Genomic DNA, 15,870 nt, shown 5'->3' on the forward strand with positions numbered 1-15,870 from the left:
CCTGTCCAGACATTCCAACACCTCCTTATATCTGTAATTGTTTGCGTTGAACAATGGACTGCGTTGTGCCATTTAAATTTGTTTCCATTGTTATTTTTTTAAACATCCCTGCTCTCTTCTTGTAGCATTGGGGGCCATTTGGGTGTACAAAAAATAAATAATTTGTTAAACATTGAAGAGATTGTGTGTCTACGCGTACATGCGTGTCTTTTGGTTTGCAATTCTGGAACGTAAATGCGATTTACATGCACGACTCCAGATGTACAAGAGGAAAATAATACCAAGTCATTTATCAGCGTTCATGATTGCAAAAATAAATGTCATATTATCCTCTGCTGTAATTACAGCAACAAAGTTGACGCGCCAACGCGGGGGAAACGCTGCTGAAACCAAAAACAACTCAAAAACGTCGGCAAGGAAAAAATGCCTAAGTTCACGCCACTAAACGGAAGTTTGCCAGACCACAAGGGGGCAGTGCAGGACCACTGAAGAATAAATGGTTCCATTGAAAAGAAAAAGGTAAGTTTAATTGAATAACTTAACCGTACTTGGCAGACTACAAACAGTATAGTATAGTAAGGTGTTTTTAACCCCCCCCCCTCAAAAAAACCTGACCTTGTACTGTAAAGCGTTTTTTGCCGAAAAAAAACGACCATTATAGTAAAGCGTTTTCGCCGATAAAAAAAGCACTATCGTAAAATGTTTTTAACCCCCAAAAAACCCGACCATTGATTGTAAAAGCGGTTTTGCCGAAAAAAAAGACCATGTAGACCATGAGGCGTTTTTCGCCCCCCCCCCCCCCAAAAAAAACTATGTATTTCAGAGGGCCTTTTTGTTTACCTTTAGCCTTATTCCTACACTGCTGTCCAAACTAGTTCATTGTACGCCATTGTAACCTCGAATGCCAATGATTGGTGGTGAACTTTGTGTGTTGGTCAACCAAGCAGGGTTAATAAAAGAAGAGATTCAGAAACATCCAAATTAATTTATCGCAGTTTGGAAAAGAATGTTCCATCTTAACCCTTTCATGCACCCTGCAACCTGATAACATGATAAACTGTCCACTGGTAGTAACCGCTCACCCTGAAAGGTTTCTTTAAGCAACAGGCCCTTCAGAAGCCCGCCAAAAATAAAAACAGAAAACAGATGATGAGAATTCTCAATTTTATTGACTAAATCCGATTTGACAGGAAGACAGCTGTATTGCAGAGACAGAACCAAGTAAGAGTGCTTCTGGCCATCTACTCACAAAATTCACAAAAATGATAATGCTGGGAAATGTGCCGCTGGACACAACTACTACGCGTGATGCGAATGGTGGGATGATGAAAACGGGAGGAGCATCAGGGGCAAACTGTTTGGATCGTTTTTTTGTTTTTTTTACAGTTTGGTGTAAACCGTCTCTCCTGCTCTAAGCTTAAATGCGTTGGAGGCGTTGAAAGAAACTTAAAAAAAATCTAAATCAGCTACTCTATCGTATCATGCCACATAAGTTCCAAAATGGTTATTACTGTATTCATTTTTCTGAGAATGATAGTGAATTTGGATTAAGATTGCCATTGCAGTAACCATTAACACCCGGAATTTCACTTCATTGGTCAGAAATGTTTATTTACTGCAAATAATATATATGTCTCAGCTGTCTATGCCAGTGACATCAAGAACGAATATTTAATTTTCTGGGCGGTAAATGTATTCCTCCATGGGGAAAAAAAGCTTGGGTGTCAGAAAATGTCAATCAAGTGTCACCAAGTGGAGGCCTCTCTACTTATGTCTACTTTTGAAATTATTGGAATGAATGCCCCAAGGGCAGCCCAGTGATCCAGTGGTTGACGCGTTGACCTCACAGTGCAGAGGTTCAATTCCAGCTATGGCTCCCCTGTGTGGGGTTTGCATGTTCTCCCTGGGCCTGCGTGGGTTTTCTTAGGGTATTCCGGTTTCCTCCCACATTCCAAAAACATGCATGGCAGTTTGATTGAACACTCTAATTTGTCCCTCGGTGTGAATGGGAGCATGGCTAGTTGTTCGTCTGAGTGTGCCCTGCGATTGGTTGGCAACCAGTTCTGAGTGTCCCCCGCCTACTGCCCGAAGACGGCTGGGATAGGCTCCAGCACCCCTCCCTGCGACCCTTGTGAGAATAAAGCGGATCGGAAAATGGATGGATGGACGATTGTCACAGTAAAAAAATATATATATAAAATCCAAATTATTGGGATAATTGTTTAATATTTTTGGAGGTTGAAGTGGGCATGAGTAGAGATGTCCACGTAAATGTTGGTGGTGACTGGTCGTAGTTTTTGAACTTTAAGTGACGCTATAGTGAGCTTATATTAGGAGAAAAAGGCTTCCCGTCAATAAAATCTCGAAATATTGAGGCAATTTAATGTTTTCAGAAGTTGAAGTGGGCACCACTGATTTACACCTCACTGAGCTCGCACCGGATTTTTGCGTTGTCGACTATTACATCGTCGTATTTATTTGACGTCACTGTCAGTACTCCAACGTCAGGCTTGCTACGAATTCTTAGCGAACGGTGCTGGTACAGATGATGAGGTAATGCTCTTCTTAATGCGGCCATGTGAGCAAGCGTTAAAGTTCCGCAGCGGCAGTAAACAACGTAGCAGCTGCATGATAGGGAAAACAGCGCGTCCTCAGTGTCCCTCCTTTGTCCTTTTGTACGGCGTCCGATGAGGTCATAGATTGTCACATGACGGACGGTTTTTTTTTTTGCATACTCGCTAGTTGATCTGGGAGCAGCTGAGATGATGCCGGTGACGAAAATCAAGCGGGTCGAAAAATACATCACCGTGTTGCTAGCGTCTACTCATCTTGTTGTTGTTTTTTTTTACGATTAGCTTTTAGGACACAACGTTTCATGCAGCTCTATGGGGAAAGACACAAAAGGCTCACTCCAAATGCAAGATTCAGTGTTCTTTTTGTTTTCAAATGGTTCATTTTGATAAAGGACTTTTTTTTTTGTGGTTTAAGAACAATTTCCAAGCCACCGTGTTATCTAAAAGTGACCATTTAGAAGCTCTGAATTTCATTTAATTCTCGACCCTTGTGAGCGCTATCTCGTCATGCTTTGCTTTTTTTCACCAGTTCCTGAAAGGAGTGATATGAATACAAGACACGAATATCAAAACACTTAAACACATTGAATAGAAACTATATTGAGTTTTTTTGGGGGGTTGTTTTCTTTTTTTGTTCGTTTTTTTTTTTTTTTGCTTTAGCCCTAAAACGTCAAGAGATCATATGACAGTCCCTCTTGGACGTAATGCAAGAATTGTGCTACGTCAAAAATTACACGATATTTGCTTGGGGTGTGTAAAGTTGCTGAGCTACTCATGCATTATAAATTAGAATTTTTTTGTTTGTTTGTTTTTTTTGTGGGGCGCAGAGTTGAAAAGAATTAATGATGTATGTTTTATGTCACACAAGTGTGAAGTAGATATGTTAAAAGCACAGAGTTCTAAACCAGCCAATGAGCAGTTGAATTTTAGTCCGAATCTTGTGACGAAAAATCACCTCCTCAATGCGTGACAAAAAAGGATCGAGTTAATGAAACACACTTGATGTATTTAAAAAGCACTTCGTCTTTCAAGTTTGTCTTGTTTCGTTAGTCAAACGTACAACACATTTCAAGCTTTCTCCACTGGAGGGCGCCAAGCCCCCGAAGACGTCATGTTCCCTCCTGACTGTTTTTTTTTTGTTTGTTTGTTTGTTTTTAGGGGGTGTTTTTTTTTGCTTTTTTCCAGAAATATTGCTTTAGGAACGACGTTTTGGTCTTCTGTTATACTTTTCAGCTTTGCACAGCTCGTCTGTCCTGTGCTTCCACAACAACAAGGACGGTGTTCAGGATCTCGTTCTTCGTGCATGCACATTGACTGTGTACATGGGGTGGATGAGTGGTAGAAGAGCACACCGGTGAGACGGGATTCACGTCGAAAAAAAATGTCAACGGGTGCTCAGACGCATATCTCGATGGGAGTGGCCACGAGCATCCGGCCTCCCGGGGAGCTGTTTTCCCGAGGCATCCGTTCGTAGCTGTTGGTGGAGGACACCGAACTGTTGGTGGACACGGATACGAAATGGTGGCCGCCGCCCAGTTCCATCGAGGCGCCCTTGGCCGCACCGCCGCCGCGCTCGGCGGCCACGGGTGACACCGGCGAGAGGGGGGAGAGTGGAGACAGAGTCTGCTGCTTCATCCGTTCCACTAGCAGTTCCTCGTCTTCCTCCCCGGATGAAGATGAGGACATATTGTCGTTGGCCTCGCCTCGCGCATTACTGCCGCCGCCGACCCTTTCCCCGGCGCCGTTCCCACCGTTGCCGTTGTTGTTGTTCTCGCCGTCCAGCATCCACGAATGGCTGAAGTATCCGAAGACCTCTTTGACGGAGCAGCGTCGCTCCTGCTCCACCGAGAGCAAGCGGCGGAACATGCGCAGGGCCTGCTCAGTGAAGCGTCTCCACTGGGACGGCACCGTGTTGGTCCTCCTCCTCTGCCAGCGGATGAACTCCTGGTAGAAAGAATCGGAGGCCAGCGCCTTCTCCCAGGGGAAGTTGCCAGTCAGCATGCAGAAGAGAAGCACGCCGAAGGCCCACACGTCAGTGCTGTAGTCCACGCAGAAACCCTCGTGGCGGGACACATCGCACAGCTCGGGGGCCGTGTACGGGATGGTGCCGCTGACCTGAAGACGCGGAGCAAAATTTTTTTGTCATTTTTCCCAATCAAAAGTGCATCTTGACCGGAGGATCTTGGTATCACTCACTCGTTTCACGGGCGATCCGGCGCGACGGGTCATGCCGAAGTCGGACAGCTTGACTTTGCGGCACTCCCGGTCAAAAATGAGAATGTTTTCAGGCTTGATGTCCCTGTGGACAAGCTTCTTACAGTGCAGGTAGTCCAAAGCAATGGCTACTTGGTGGACGCAGCGCTTCGCCACTGCTTCGGGGAGACCGACCTAATAGTGGAAAGGAGGGGAAAAAAAATAATTGAGGGGCACAAACAGGATTGAGCCACACAAACTCATCTTGTCTCGAAAGTTAAGCTGCCACGGACGAAAAACTACGCTGCTGAATCTAACACTTGAATGGAACCTCCTCTCCAGCGCCCTTCATTCGAGAATCCTGTCATTGGAACACCCCACCAGCACTTTCCAGTATTTGAACTCATCAGTGGGTTCTTTTGAGCCGTGGTTTGTCTAGTCCACTGGTGTCAAACCCAAGGCCCGGGGTCCAGATCTGGCCCGCGGTATCATTTTATGTGGCCCGCGAAAGCAAATCAAACATGGCAACCTACATGATGTTTGCTACAATCTCCACCAAAATTTAAAATTCTCATATGTAATAAATAAGAGACAGTTTCAGAGTTTTCTTGTTACACAACCCCTCATTACAGTAACTTAAACAAGAATTGAATAAAGCGTTATTTACTTTTTTTTTTATATGGTTTCAGTCATAATGGCCCTCCAAGGGAAATGGTAACTAAAATGTGGCCCACGACAAAAATGAGTTTGACACCCCCAGTCCCTCAAGGGGCTTAGATATTAACCGTAATTTGCTTTATACTACCCATAAACAAAACAAACATGAAAAAAAACATGGACAGAACAACAGCAAAGGTGTCCAGCCTGGTCCAACAAGCGCTAATGTCAATCGTATTTGCTAGCTTTTTACTTACGAGCCTGTGTACAATGTGTAACCATGTTCCATGCTTTAAAGCCATTTGCAACATTGTTACTGTAAATTCATGTGTGGGTTTCCGCAAGTTAACCTAGCAACCTAACAGCAGCCATATTTATTTGTCCCTGATACTGAAATAAGACAGCTGTACTTAAACTAGCGCTGCGCAATTAATCGATTCATGTCATTTGTTGCTAGTTTGTCTTTTTTAAAATCGTATAATCCCATAATTTAAAGCCACCGACATGCACTTCTTCCACTCCGAGCAGGGTTGCTCGTTTGGCAATGTCGTCATTGCTCATGCTGTCACCGTTCACTTTTCGCGGCTTCGCTGCATCACAGCTAAAGCTAAAGTACAATGCAGCTAATGCGAAGCACAACTAGTAAAAAATTTTTGGAGAGTGAATTTAATATAGTTTGTCACTGCTTGTTCAATCACTTTATTGAACCAACTGTAGCCAAACGCAGTAAACACGAGCAATGTTCTTGCTAGCTGTCCTCAACACGCAACGCGGCTACGCTTCACCAGTTAACAGCCCATCAACTCGATATTCTCATTCATTGACTTCCACGATAAGATGAAATGAGGATGACGACCCCAAGTGAACACATTTAAAGCACCCCCCCCCCCCCCCCCGCCCCCCAAACCTCCTAGCAATCTTTTGGGTGTCGAGTAACTAGCTTTCATGGTGATTCGAATCAACGTGACGGAGTACCTGCGGAGGAATGATATCGAAGAGATCCCCCGCGAGCGCGTACTCCTGCGCGAAAACGTAGTACTCGTCCGTCTCGAAGGCGATGCCAAACATGTTGATGATGAATGGGCAGGGAGACAAGTAGAGCGAGATGCTATACTCCCGCAGGAACGACTTCAGCTTGGTGGTCTTCTTCTTCAAGAACTTCAGCGCCATTTTGGTACCTCTGATCTTGTGGATGACCAGGTCCACCTTGCCGTAGGTGCCCTTGCCCAGCTCTCTCATAACTTCGTAATACTTGTTGACTTCCAACTTCTCCAGGTTCTGGGCTGCAATCAGCTGCAACTCATCCAGGATGTCCATGTTTGTTTGCGACGTCAGTGAAGAGGAGCTCATGTCGAAGAACCGGGGGTCCGGGAGTGAGGGATAGATGCTGAGGCGGGTTTGGAGCGGCGGCAGCTGACAGTCGACGTTACTGGAAAAACACAAGCACGTTCGCGGTAAGATATTGTGAATGGAATGTTTGTCTCGCATGAGAATTTTTTTTGTGGCTATGCACAAGTAATTTGACATTCATCAATGAGAGCCGACGACTGGTTACGCGAAAAACGATCACGTTGGGGCACTAGTGTCAGTCAAGTTACCACCGGAGATGACTAAGTGCATTTACATGCAGTGTATTTTTAGTTCTGCTAAAGCGCCTTACTATACATGGTTGTTTTTTTCGGCTAAAAATGCCTTACAATACATGGTCATTCTTTTCTGCTAAAGCGCTTTACTATACATGGTCGTTTTTTTCGGCTAAAAACGCCTTACTACACATGGTTGGTTTTTTTCGGCTAAAAACGCCTTACTATACATGATAAATTTTTTTTCGGGCGAAAAACGCCTTACTATACTATGTAGTTTTTTTTCAGGCTAAAAACGCCTGACTGTACATGGTCGTTTTTTTCGGGCTAAAAACGCCTTACTATCTATCCTCTGTAGTTTTTTTGGGCTAAAAACGCCTTACTATACATGGTCGGGTTTTTTTCGGGCGAAAAACGCCTTACTATACTATGTAGTTTTTTTTCAGGCTAAAAACGCCTGACTGTACATGGTCGTTTTTTTCGGGCTAAAAACGCCTTACTATACATGGTCGGTTTTTTTTCGGGCGAAAAACGCCTTACTATATACTATGTTGTTTTTTTCGTGCTAAAAACGCCTCACTACATATACATGGTCGTTTTTTATTGCTAAAAACGGCTTAGTATATACATGGTCGTTTTTTTGGCTAAAAATGCCTTGGCATACATGGTCGTTTTTTTCGGGCTAAAAACGCCTAACTATTGTGTCGTTTTTTCGGGCTAAAAATGCCTTACTATACATGGTCGTTTTTTCGGCTAAAAACACCTTTCTAAACATGGTCAGTTTTTTCGGTTAAAAACGCCTTACTATTCATGGTCGTTTTTTTGTTTTTGTTTTTTTGTTCAAAACGCCTGACTATACACATGGTTGTGTTTTTTTCCGGCAAAAAACGCATTAACTCATTGAATACCACTCCTTTTCACTGGAGCAACCCCCTCAATCCCTCACATTTTACTGAATTTTGACTGATTTGCAAGGCCCACAGAATTTTCTGTTCTATGGCTATATATACATGGATCTGCATCGATACCTAGCCAGAGAAACGGAACAAGCTGCATGTATCAAAATGTCATCGATGTTGCGAAAGGTTGTTAGGGTGTCCCACTCACCATAGAGGATCTACACACACACAGACACTCTCTCACACACACAAACAAACAAAACGATACCTTCACAACTGATAAATCCACATGAGTACATCACAATGACATCTGTCTGTATTTAGGGAAGAGTACCAACAAAAGTGAGTGGGTGCCAGCCTTCCTGCCCGATGGCATCATCTTACTTTGTTTGTGTCCCACTGTGTGAGCTCTGACTCATCACGCTGAGGTCAATCTATTTTTTTAATATCCACCAAGTACCGCACTTTAAGCTTTGATTAGTTGAATGTGTCTCAGACACACACACACACACACACGTGATCTGCCCCAATCAATGCGTGCATACATTAAAGTATGCACTGGGCTCAGACTACAAAAATTTATTTCAATTCACTTGTGCATGTTTGACGTTTTCTGTGTGCTTTTACGGTTAAAACAAGACTCGACAATATAAAAACAATATAGAAATCTAGAAATATTTTTATATTGTCGAGTACATACTATGAGCAGTTTGTCATAATCTATAACTGATTAGGATTCAGAGCTGCAGATATCTGAGAATATTGATGTGTTAAGAATCTGAAATTTCACAATTTCAGATTTTTAAAAAATGGCTCCAAACGATTAAACCTAGATCGAAATATTTGTAAATTAATAACAAAGATAATTGACAAGCTAATGATTAATCATTTGATTGTTGAACCTCCGCCAGTGAGTATTGTTATTTTATCTCTCTACATGTGTTGTTCCACCATGTGTTGTTAATAAAAATGGCAACCCTAAAATTGTAATGGTTTTAAAAAATTGGAAGTTCAACATTCAACAATGATTAACTGACTTTCAAAATAGTTGTTAATTCATGTTATAATCACTTAGTTCTGTATTAATCAATTAATTGCTGCACCTTTACCTGTGATTTTTATTAGTATTATTATTTAGCTGTCTACATGTGTTGCTCTGCATCTTGTATTCACAAAAATTGAATGGCTGATATTTTGAGTCCTTTTTTTACATTTGACATTTTTTGACAAGGGATAGGCAAAGTCAGATAGCAGATATCGCACTGACTTACACTATTGGTTCCGCCTAGAGGCTGTAAAAAATCTGACATCGAGTAAAAGGTCCTCTGCAGTAATTACCAATTTAACTGTGGCAGTTTTATACATCAGTGAATCATCTTTTCTTTCAAAATAAAAGGCCTTTGTTCATTTTTTTGTCCTTGTCTTCACTGGGAAATTTTATATATTAAAAGAAGTGGAAGTATCGGTACTCAGTATCGGTATGTACTCAAAGAGTGATTACTCATATTGATATTGGTCTCTTGGTATCGGTAGTATAGAACATCCGTATCATTATCAAAAAAGTTGTTGAATAATTGATTGATGCATTGCTACTAGGTGATTATTATTTTATCTGTTCACATGTGTTGCTCCACCATTTGTGTAAAAAAAAGGAAGACGCTGAAAGCAGAGGTTTTTATGTCATAGGTCAACATATCAATATAAGTGTCAGTTAACTTGACAATCAATTATTTGTCGATTATTCAATTCAAGTGCATCTCTAGCTTGGATGTTGTTTTCAGTGTTTAAAATAAACTGCTCTGTTTTCTTGTTCCATCAGCATTTAGTCACAATGCTCCCCACCTGCAGTGTGTCCTCAGACTGCACTGACTCAGAGGAAACAGAGCTGAATGACAAACTGGCAAACGCACACATACACATATACATATACTGCAGACGTCTGACGACCCCCACATTCAGGAGGATGGAGTGCTCGATATCAATGACAAAAGAGGACAACATCTTTTGTGCATTGATGTATGTTTGTGGAGAAGCCGTTGACACTCGGATTCAAGGATACACACCCTAATGCACGAACGAGATTTTTTTTTACGCAAACAGTCCGCTGTAACCTTATTGAGAATTTCAGCGAACATAAAATAAATGCTTACCATTGAAGAGATGCTCATAATGGGGCTGTGGAGTCCGCCCTGGCTGTGGGTCCAAACGATGTTAAACAAACCGGACGGCGTTGAGCGGGCATATTAGAACCAGGTGAGGCGATGAAAAGGGCGAGTCCGCGCGGATGTCGCCGTCCACAGTGCAGCTGGGACCGTGTGCATCCACGACAGCCTCCTCCACCGGCTTCCTGTGGCGTTGGTCCTATTGTCTCCGCATCGCTCCGTCCTCAAGGAGGGGACGAGAATTGGAGGGCGGGCAGGAGGAAAGGCGAGCCATCGGATTGGAGGAATTATGGACAAAGCCCCGCCCTCTCACCTGAAGACTGGCGAATGGCAGCGAGGCACCACCGGGAGTCGAGGCTGCTCGCTGTCTCCGTACAGAATAATGCTGCCATCATGCTATAAGTCTTTCTTTTATTGTCAGAGCATGTGTTCGCAGCCATGGATCATTCAGCACCAGAATTTTAACGCTGTTCGTGTAAATGTCTTTTTTCTTCCAAATCAGACAGCATTTTAAGTACCCAGTACATCAAAAGCCCAATACGCCGATCGCGAGCGGCAGGTAGCTAGCGGACTACTCCCAAATCACTGCTAGGGGTGCCGAGGGGAAAACAACCCCCCCCCCCCGGCCCATTTTAACATGATATATTTTTGTGTTAGTGCACACTGCACCCTTAGCATCATATCAGTCGCACTTTCACCAAAAAGTATTTTAAAAAATAAAAGAAGCAAAAAGCAGGTCACCTTTTTACCGACGATGGTGCTTGACTTCACCGGAAGTTGTTCGCGGTGAGCAGTATGCAATATATAGCTGTTGTGCTATATCTTTTATTGTTATTATTATCATTCTCGTTTTGTTTTATGTACAATTCAAAGAGGACACTGGTAAAGAATGGGAATCTGTAGCGCCGGGGACAGGCAGTTTAAAACAGTACCCGTGAGCTAAGATCCTTAACACGCGGCAGAAAGTGCGTCCCATCCTTCCTCTACATAGGTAGTGATTTCCTTTTTACAAACTATTATGTCTATTTTTATGTTTCGTTCACCTCGGGGGGCTGTTATGGCTGTTGCTCATCAGGGCATGCGTGCCTGTGCTTGGGTCAAAAAAGTTTGGGCATCCCTGCACTACATATTTTTGTGACCTCTTCGTGGATGATCAAGGACAGAGAAGTTTGACTAGCATAACACATCGAGAGCAATCATTAATACATTTACTAATCAGTGTCTGGTGGATGTATTTTGTCATTTTATTTTGCTAAGTTTATGTGGCACAGTTTCCTGCCTTGGTTGTTGTTGGGTTTTTTTTTTGGTACAATTTTGATGGTTTCTATGATTGTGGGTTAATAGTTTTGGTACTATGGTAATGGTGGGAAAGCAGTGGCTCATCACTAAGTACTTGAAAATTACACTGTTAAATTAAGTTGGGGAATTATCATCACTTTAATTAAGGGGTATCTCAAGGTGCTTTGAGTCAGTTAGGTCTTCACTGAAAGCACAGGTACAAATGTTCAGCCTGGATCTGTGGATAAAGGGTTTCTCATGTTATTACTTTTAGGAAGCATTTGAATGAGAATAACATATCACAAGGCATTTATGAGGTCAACGTTGCACTACACAATGCACAGAAAAGTATCACTATATTGTATTCTCGATTATGACCTCATGAAAAAAAAAACAGATGACATGCTGCCAAACAAGCACGTTTTTTTGTTTGAACAAAAAACGCTACAGTTGCCACGATATTGCACCAGAAGCCTCGCAACGCCTTTTGCTGTGTGCACATCACCACAATAGCGTATTGCGTGTGTGTGCTTTGGAAAGATGGAGGGAGAAGTCTCATAGCGTTAGGGTGAAGGTAATCGAGCACGACGGGGATACAGTATTGGGTCTTCAACATCTTAGTCCACCCTTGTTCCCCGGACAGTGTAATCACTGTCAGTTAGTAACAGAAAACGAACACCTGCAAGGAACTAGAGCAGTGTGGGGAAACTACGGCCCGCGGGCCAGATCCGGCCCGTTGGGCATTTTAATCTGGCCCGCCGAAGATTGGTTCAGAATACAGTACAAGGTTTGATGTGAATTCCCGCAATTTATTTCATTTTTACTTGCAATGACTGGCGTTCAACACCAGGTGGCGCTGTGACTTTATTTTGCAGTGCCTGTACCCCGAAAGAATGAGAGAGAGAGCACTCTAGAGAGCGAGCCATTTCCAATTCAGTAATCGCTCTACTTCTATTAGTTGGATCGCAAGCTATCTGCAGCAAGAGCGGTACTACATCCGGTTCAATGAGCAAGTGTTTCCGCTGTCCACAAGCCCTTTTCTCAGTGAGTAATTTTAACATTTTAAACTGACTTGGCAGTTTATCTCTGAATGTATTGATGTCGACGTTTGGGGAACGTTAGTACGACACGTTGCTTCTCTAATTTTGTAGTTGTGACTCACTAAGTCACTGGAAGTTATCGTTAAAAACAACGTCAGCAAATGGCAGTGAGCAAGCACGCCGCCGACAGGTAGACCTCAGCTGTAATCAAAAAGCAATCGAGAACCGCGATTGACTTGAATACTATTCTGTATATTTTCCACACCAAAACTGCTATGAGCAGTGGGAGTGTGATGGCTTCACATCGGAGTGGGGGGCAGATTTTTTCAAAACTATTCACACAAATGCACCCGTGACTTTGTTCACTTGTTTTTCGAAAGGAGGTTGCTCATTGTACTTTAGGTGTGGGAGAGAGCAGTGAGTAGATCGCTCAAACAGTACATGTATTGCGAGTGCCGGCACGTTTGGAAATGGACGGATTTAAAGTAAAATTCTGCCACTTTACGAATAATGACTAAAATTAAAAAGAAACCATTTTTTTTATGGACTCCAGTGTGTGACTTTCCACTTTTCTTTTGTTTTTCTGCCTGACCAGGTTAGTCAGATTACTGGGCCGAAGGCGCAGCCGCCAGACTCGGAAGACATGCGGAAGGGACACCAACCTGCATTTGGACACGTGTGAGCACTGAGCTGTGTGGTGTGCTTGAAGAGCTGATGTCTGATGACACGTTGCACCACAAGGTGGAGGTGAGTACGCCCGCCCGTCTGTCTCTCACTCAACTTAAACTTGTGCTTCGTGTACTGCACAACAGTGTTAACTCCACAAATACCACCCGAGCATCATCAAGCACTTCTGGAATATGTTTTTAAACCTTGAGGTGGACCAGTTAGTTTAAAGATGTGTCTATGTATGCATATATATATATATATATATATATATATATCCATCCATCCATCCATCCATTTTCTGAACCGCTTAATCCTCACTAGGGTCGCGGGGGGTGCTGGAGCCTATCCCAGCCGTCTTCGGGCAGTAGGTGGGGGACACCCTGGATCAGTTGCCAGCCAATCGCAGGGCACACAGAGACGAACAACCATCCACGCTCACAATCACACCTAGGGACAATTTAGAGCGTCCAATCAGCCTGCCATGCATGTTTTTGGAATGTGGGAGGAAACCGGAGCACCCGGAGAAAACCCACGCAAGCCCGGGAAGAACATGCAAACTCCACACAGGGAGGCCGGAGCTGGAATCGAACCCGGTACCTCTGCACTGTGAAGCCGACGTGCTAACCACTGGACTACCGGGCCGCCCTATATATATATATATATATATATATATATATATACTGTATATATATATATATATATATATATATATATATATATATATATATATATATATATATATATATATATATATATATATATATATATATATATATATATATATATATATATATATATATATATATATATATATATATAATATCTACATACATATGACTAACTTGGCCCACTTCAATGTCATTTAAAAACTTGACCAGAAGAGTGTCATCGTGTAGTTGTGGAGTACACGGCACTTAGTTTTTGTCTGAGTGAGAGTAGTCGGACGTGCTCATGTACCCCTTGGTGTGTATGAGATGTCAGTGACCTCACTGACATCTCACGATGACATCTTGAGCATGTGCTGGTGAAGCACATGCTCCCATCTTGGGCCTGTCATCAGTGTTTGTGTGTGTGCAACTTGAACTGGCCCACACAAACTGTGACTGGTAAAATGCTTTCACATTGTCCTGTTTGCTATTCTGTCCAATAAATTGTTGAACTTGAATTTGTGTCTTTGCCTTCCATGACTAAGTCCATCCTCAACTCACTCAAAGCCTTTCATGCTGAGTGCTCACTGCAGCTGAAGACTCAAGTCTTGAGGAGAGAGTTGCACATCAGTCACTTTGTATGGCCACAAGTGTAACACTGCTGTCCTGTTAGTCTCCACATGACTCAAAACTCAAAGAATTGAGCTTGCCCAAACCACACCCAATTTGGCACCCACCAATCACGACGAGGCCCTCATTTGCATTAATTTGCATAACCAACCAGAACACGGAGATTTGCATAACCACGCCCACTTTTACGGTCAATCAGTCGACTCTGGATTTGCATATCCACGCCCATAACCCACCAGCCAATCAGAGTGAACCTAATTTGCATAACCACGCCCTCATTTCCACCTATCACAGCATGTTATTTCCATGCTCCACCCACTTCTATGGCCATCAGCCAATCCTGAGCCACCATTCCAGCTATGCTATCCCTAAAATTTTGACCGGGAGAAAATAATTTAACACAATTTTTTGAAAAAAAATCCAGAATTTTTTTTTTCTGGATTTTATATATATATATATATTTTATATTTTATTTGGGGGAAAAAAACAATTGTGAACCGATCTCACAATGACCAATTTGGCTCAAATCCAGATCGTCTCACCTGCTGGTAGCCAACGACAATGCCGTCGTCGATCGCTACGGCAAACCAGCAAAAGTAGTTCTCAATCGTATACAGTATTTGTTTTCTTCGTTGCTTACGGTCTGATTGATAAAGCAATAAAAGCATGATGTGCGCATGCACGGTAGGCCGTTGTAAGGGTTGGGTTGTTGTTTTGTTAGGGGAATAGTAATCATTTATAAGGGCAGCTATTAGCCGAGATTGACGGGTCTTGCAAAAGGAATTGACTTTCCCAGTTGCAACTTGTCCAGAGGATCATAAACACAACGACAAAGACCAACATGGTGAGACACCACCTGGTAAAGGTACCCAGAGAGTTCGATTTTTTAGGTGGGACTGGACTTGGAAAGTTGAGAGCCACTTCGGTCGAAGGTTTGTCATTCCTATTAGTCGCCAGTAGACGGCGCCATTGCATTTCATTAAGACCTTGTCAACACCGTCGACGACGGGCGGGAGCCTCTTGTGAGTTTGCGGTCGAATTTGACAATGATTCTTACTGTTGTTAGCTGACATTGGAAATCGAAATCGGGTTTATTGTTTCCCCTTGCCAACGGCTCTGCTGGAGTTTGAGACCGAAATGTTTCTGACCCCGTCCAGCTGTGACGGGCTGCTCGTGGTGGCGGAGGGGCCGGGAAGAGATCGCATTCTGCTTGAGTTCATGCATTGTCGTAGTTGGGTAAACTTTGTTTTAGAAGTGGTGGATTGGGGGTGCATGTTGATCGATATACAGTGAATAGTTTGAGCGGGAAAAGCTATCGGGGCCCTCAGAAAGTCATCCGTTGTTTCCTCCCCAATCTGAAACGATGTTTGATTTCACCGCGATCCTTTGGGTTTTGCAGGTTCTTCAGCCCCCGGCCCCTTTGGGAGCAGCAGAGAACACCCCGCAAGCATCCAGACGAGACTTGCGTCTCAACTATTCCAATGGAGTTGGCCGGATCAACAAAGCATCTTGATATAATGAATAAAGTTGGCTTGCACG

The 15,870-nt window shown here is 43.1% G+C and overlaps 1 protein-coding gene and 1 long non-coding RNA gene across 5 annotated transcripts; one reads left to right on the plus strand and one right to left on the minus strand.

Moving 5' to 3' along the window:
- Nucleotides 1-2,933: 2,933 nt before the first annotated feature.
- Nucleotides 2,934-10,306, minus strand: bsk146 (brain specific kinase 146). The gene is made up of 4 exons (XM_052071193.1): nt 10,056-10,306; nt 6,399-6,852; nt 4,770-4,961; nt 2,934-4,688 (listed from the first exon to the last, which is right to left on the minus strand). The coding sequence occupies exons 2-4, from the start codon at nt 6,771-6,773 to the stop codon at nt 3,969-3,971; spliced, it is 1,287 nt and encodes a 428-aa protein (XP_051927153.1). The 5' UTR covers nt 6,774-6,852; nt 10,056-10,306; the 3' UTR covers nt 2,934-3,968.
- A 2,015-nt stretch (nt 10,307-12,321) lies between these two features.
- Nucleotides 12,322-13,131, plus strand: LOC127604309 (uncharacterized). 4 transcript variants are annotated; one of them, XR_007963238.1, is made up of 3 exons: nt 12,322-12,389; nt 12,766-12,870; nt 12,981-13,131. It is a non-coding gene; the product is annotated as an uncharacterized LOC127604309 (long non-coding RNA). The 4 variants fall into 4 exon arrangements; XR_007963237.1 differs by having other exon boundaries at nt 12,328-12,575; XR_007963236.1 differs by lacking the exon at nt 12,766-12,870.
- Nucleotides 13,132-15,870: the final 2,739 nt, after the last annotated feature.

This window comes from Hippocampus zosterae, chromosome 7 (assembly GCF_025434085.1).
Source record: "Hippocampus zosterae strain Florida chromosome 7, ASM2543408v3, whole genome shotgun sequence".
Classification (NCBI taxonomy): Eukaryota; Metazoa; Chordata; class Actinopteri; order Syngnathiformes; family Syngnathidae; genus Hippocampus; species Hippocampus zosterae.

Excerpts from the sequence above, each read along its gene's own strand:
- bsk146 (XM_052071193.1), bottom strand. The coding sequence starts at position 6,773 with ATGAGCTCCTCTTCACTGACGTCGCAAACAAACATGGACATCCTGGAT. Across the intron at positions 4,962-6,398 it reads TCGATATCATTCCTCCGCAG|GTCGGTCTCCCCGAAGCAGT; the intron begins GTACTCCGTCAC and ends TTCCACTATTAG. Across the intron at positions 4,689-4,769 it reads CCGGATCGCCCGTGAAACGA|GTCAGCGGCACCATCCCGTA; the intron begins GTGAGTGATACC and ends CCGCGTCTTCAG.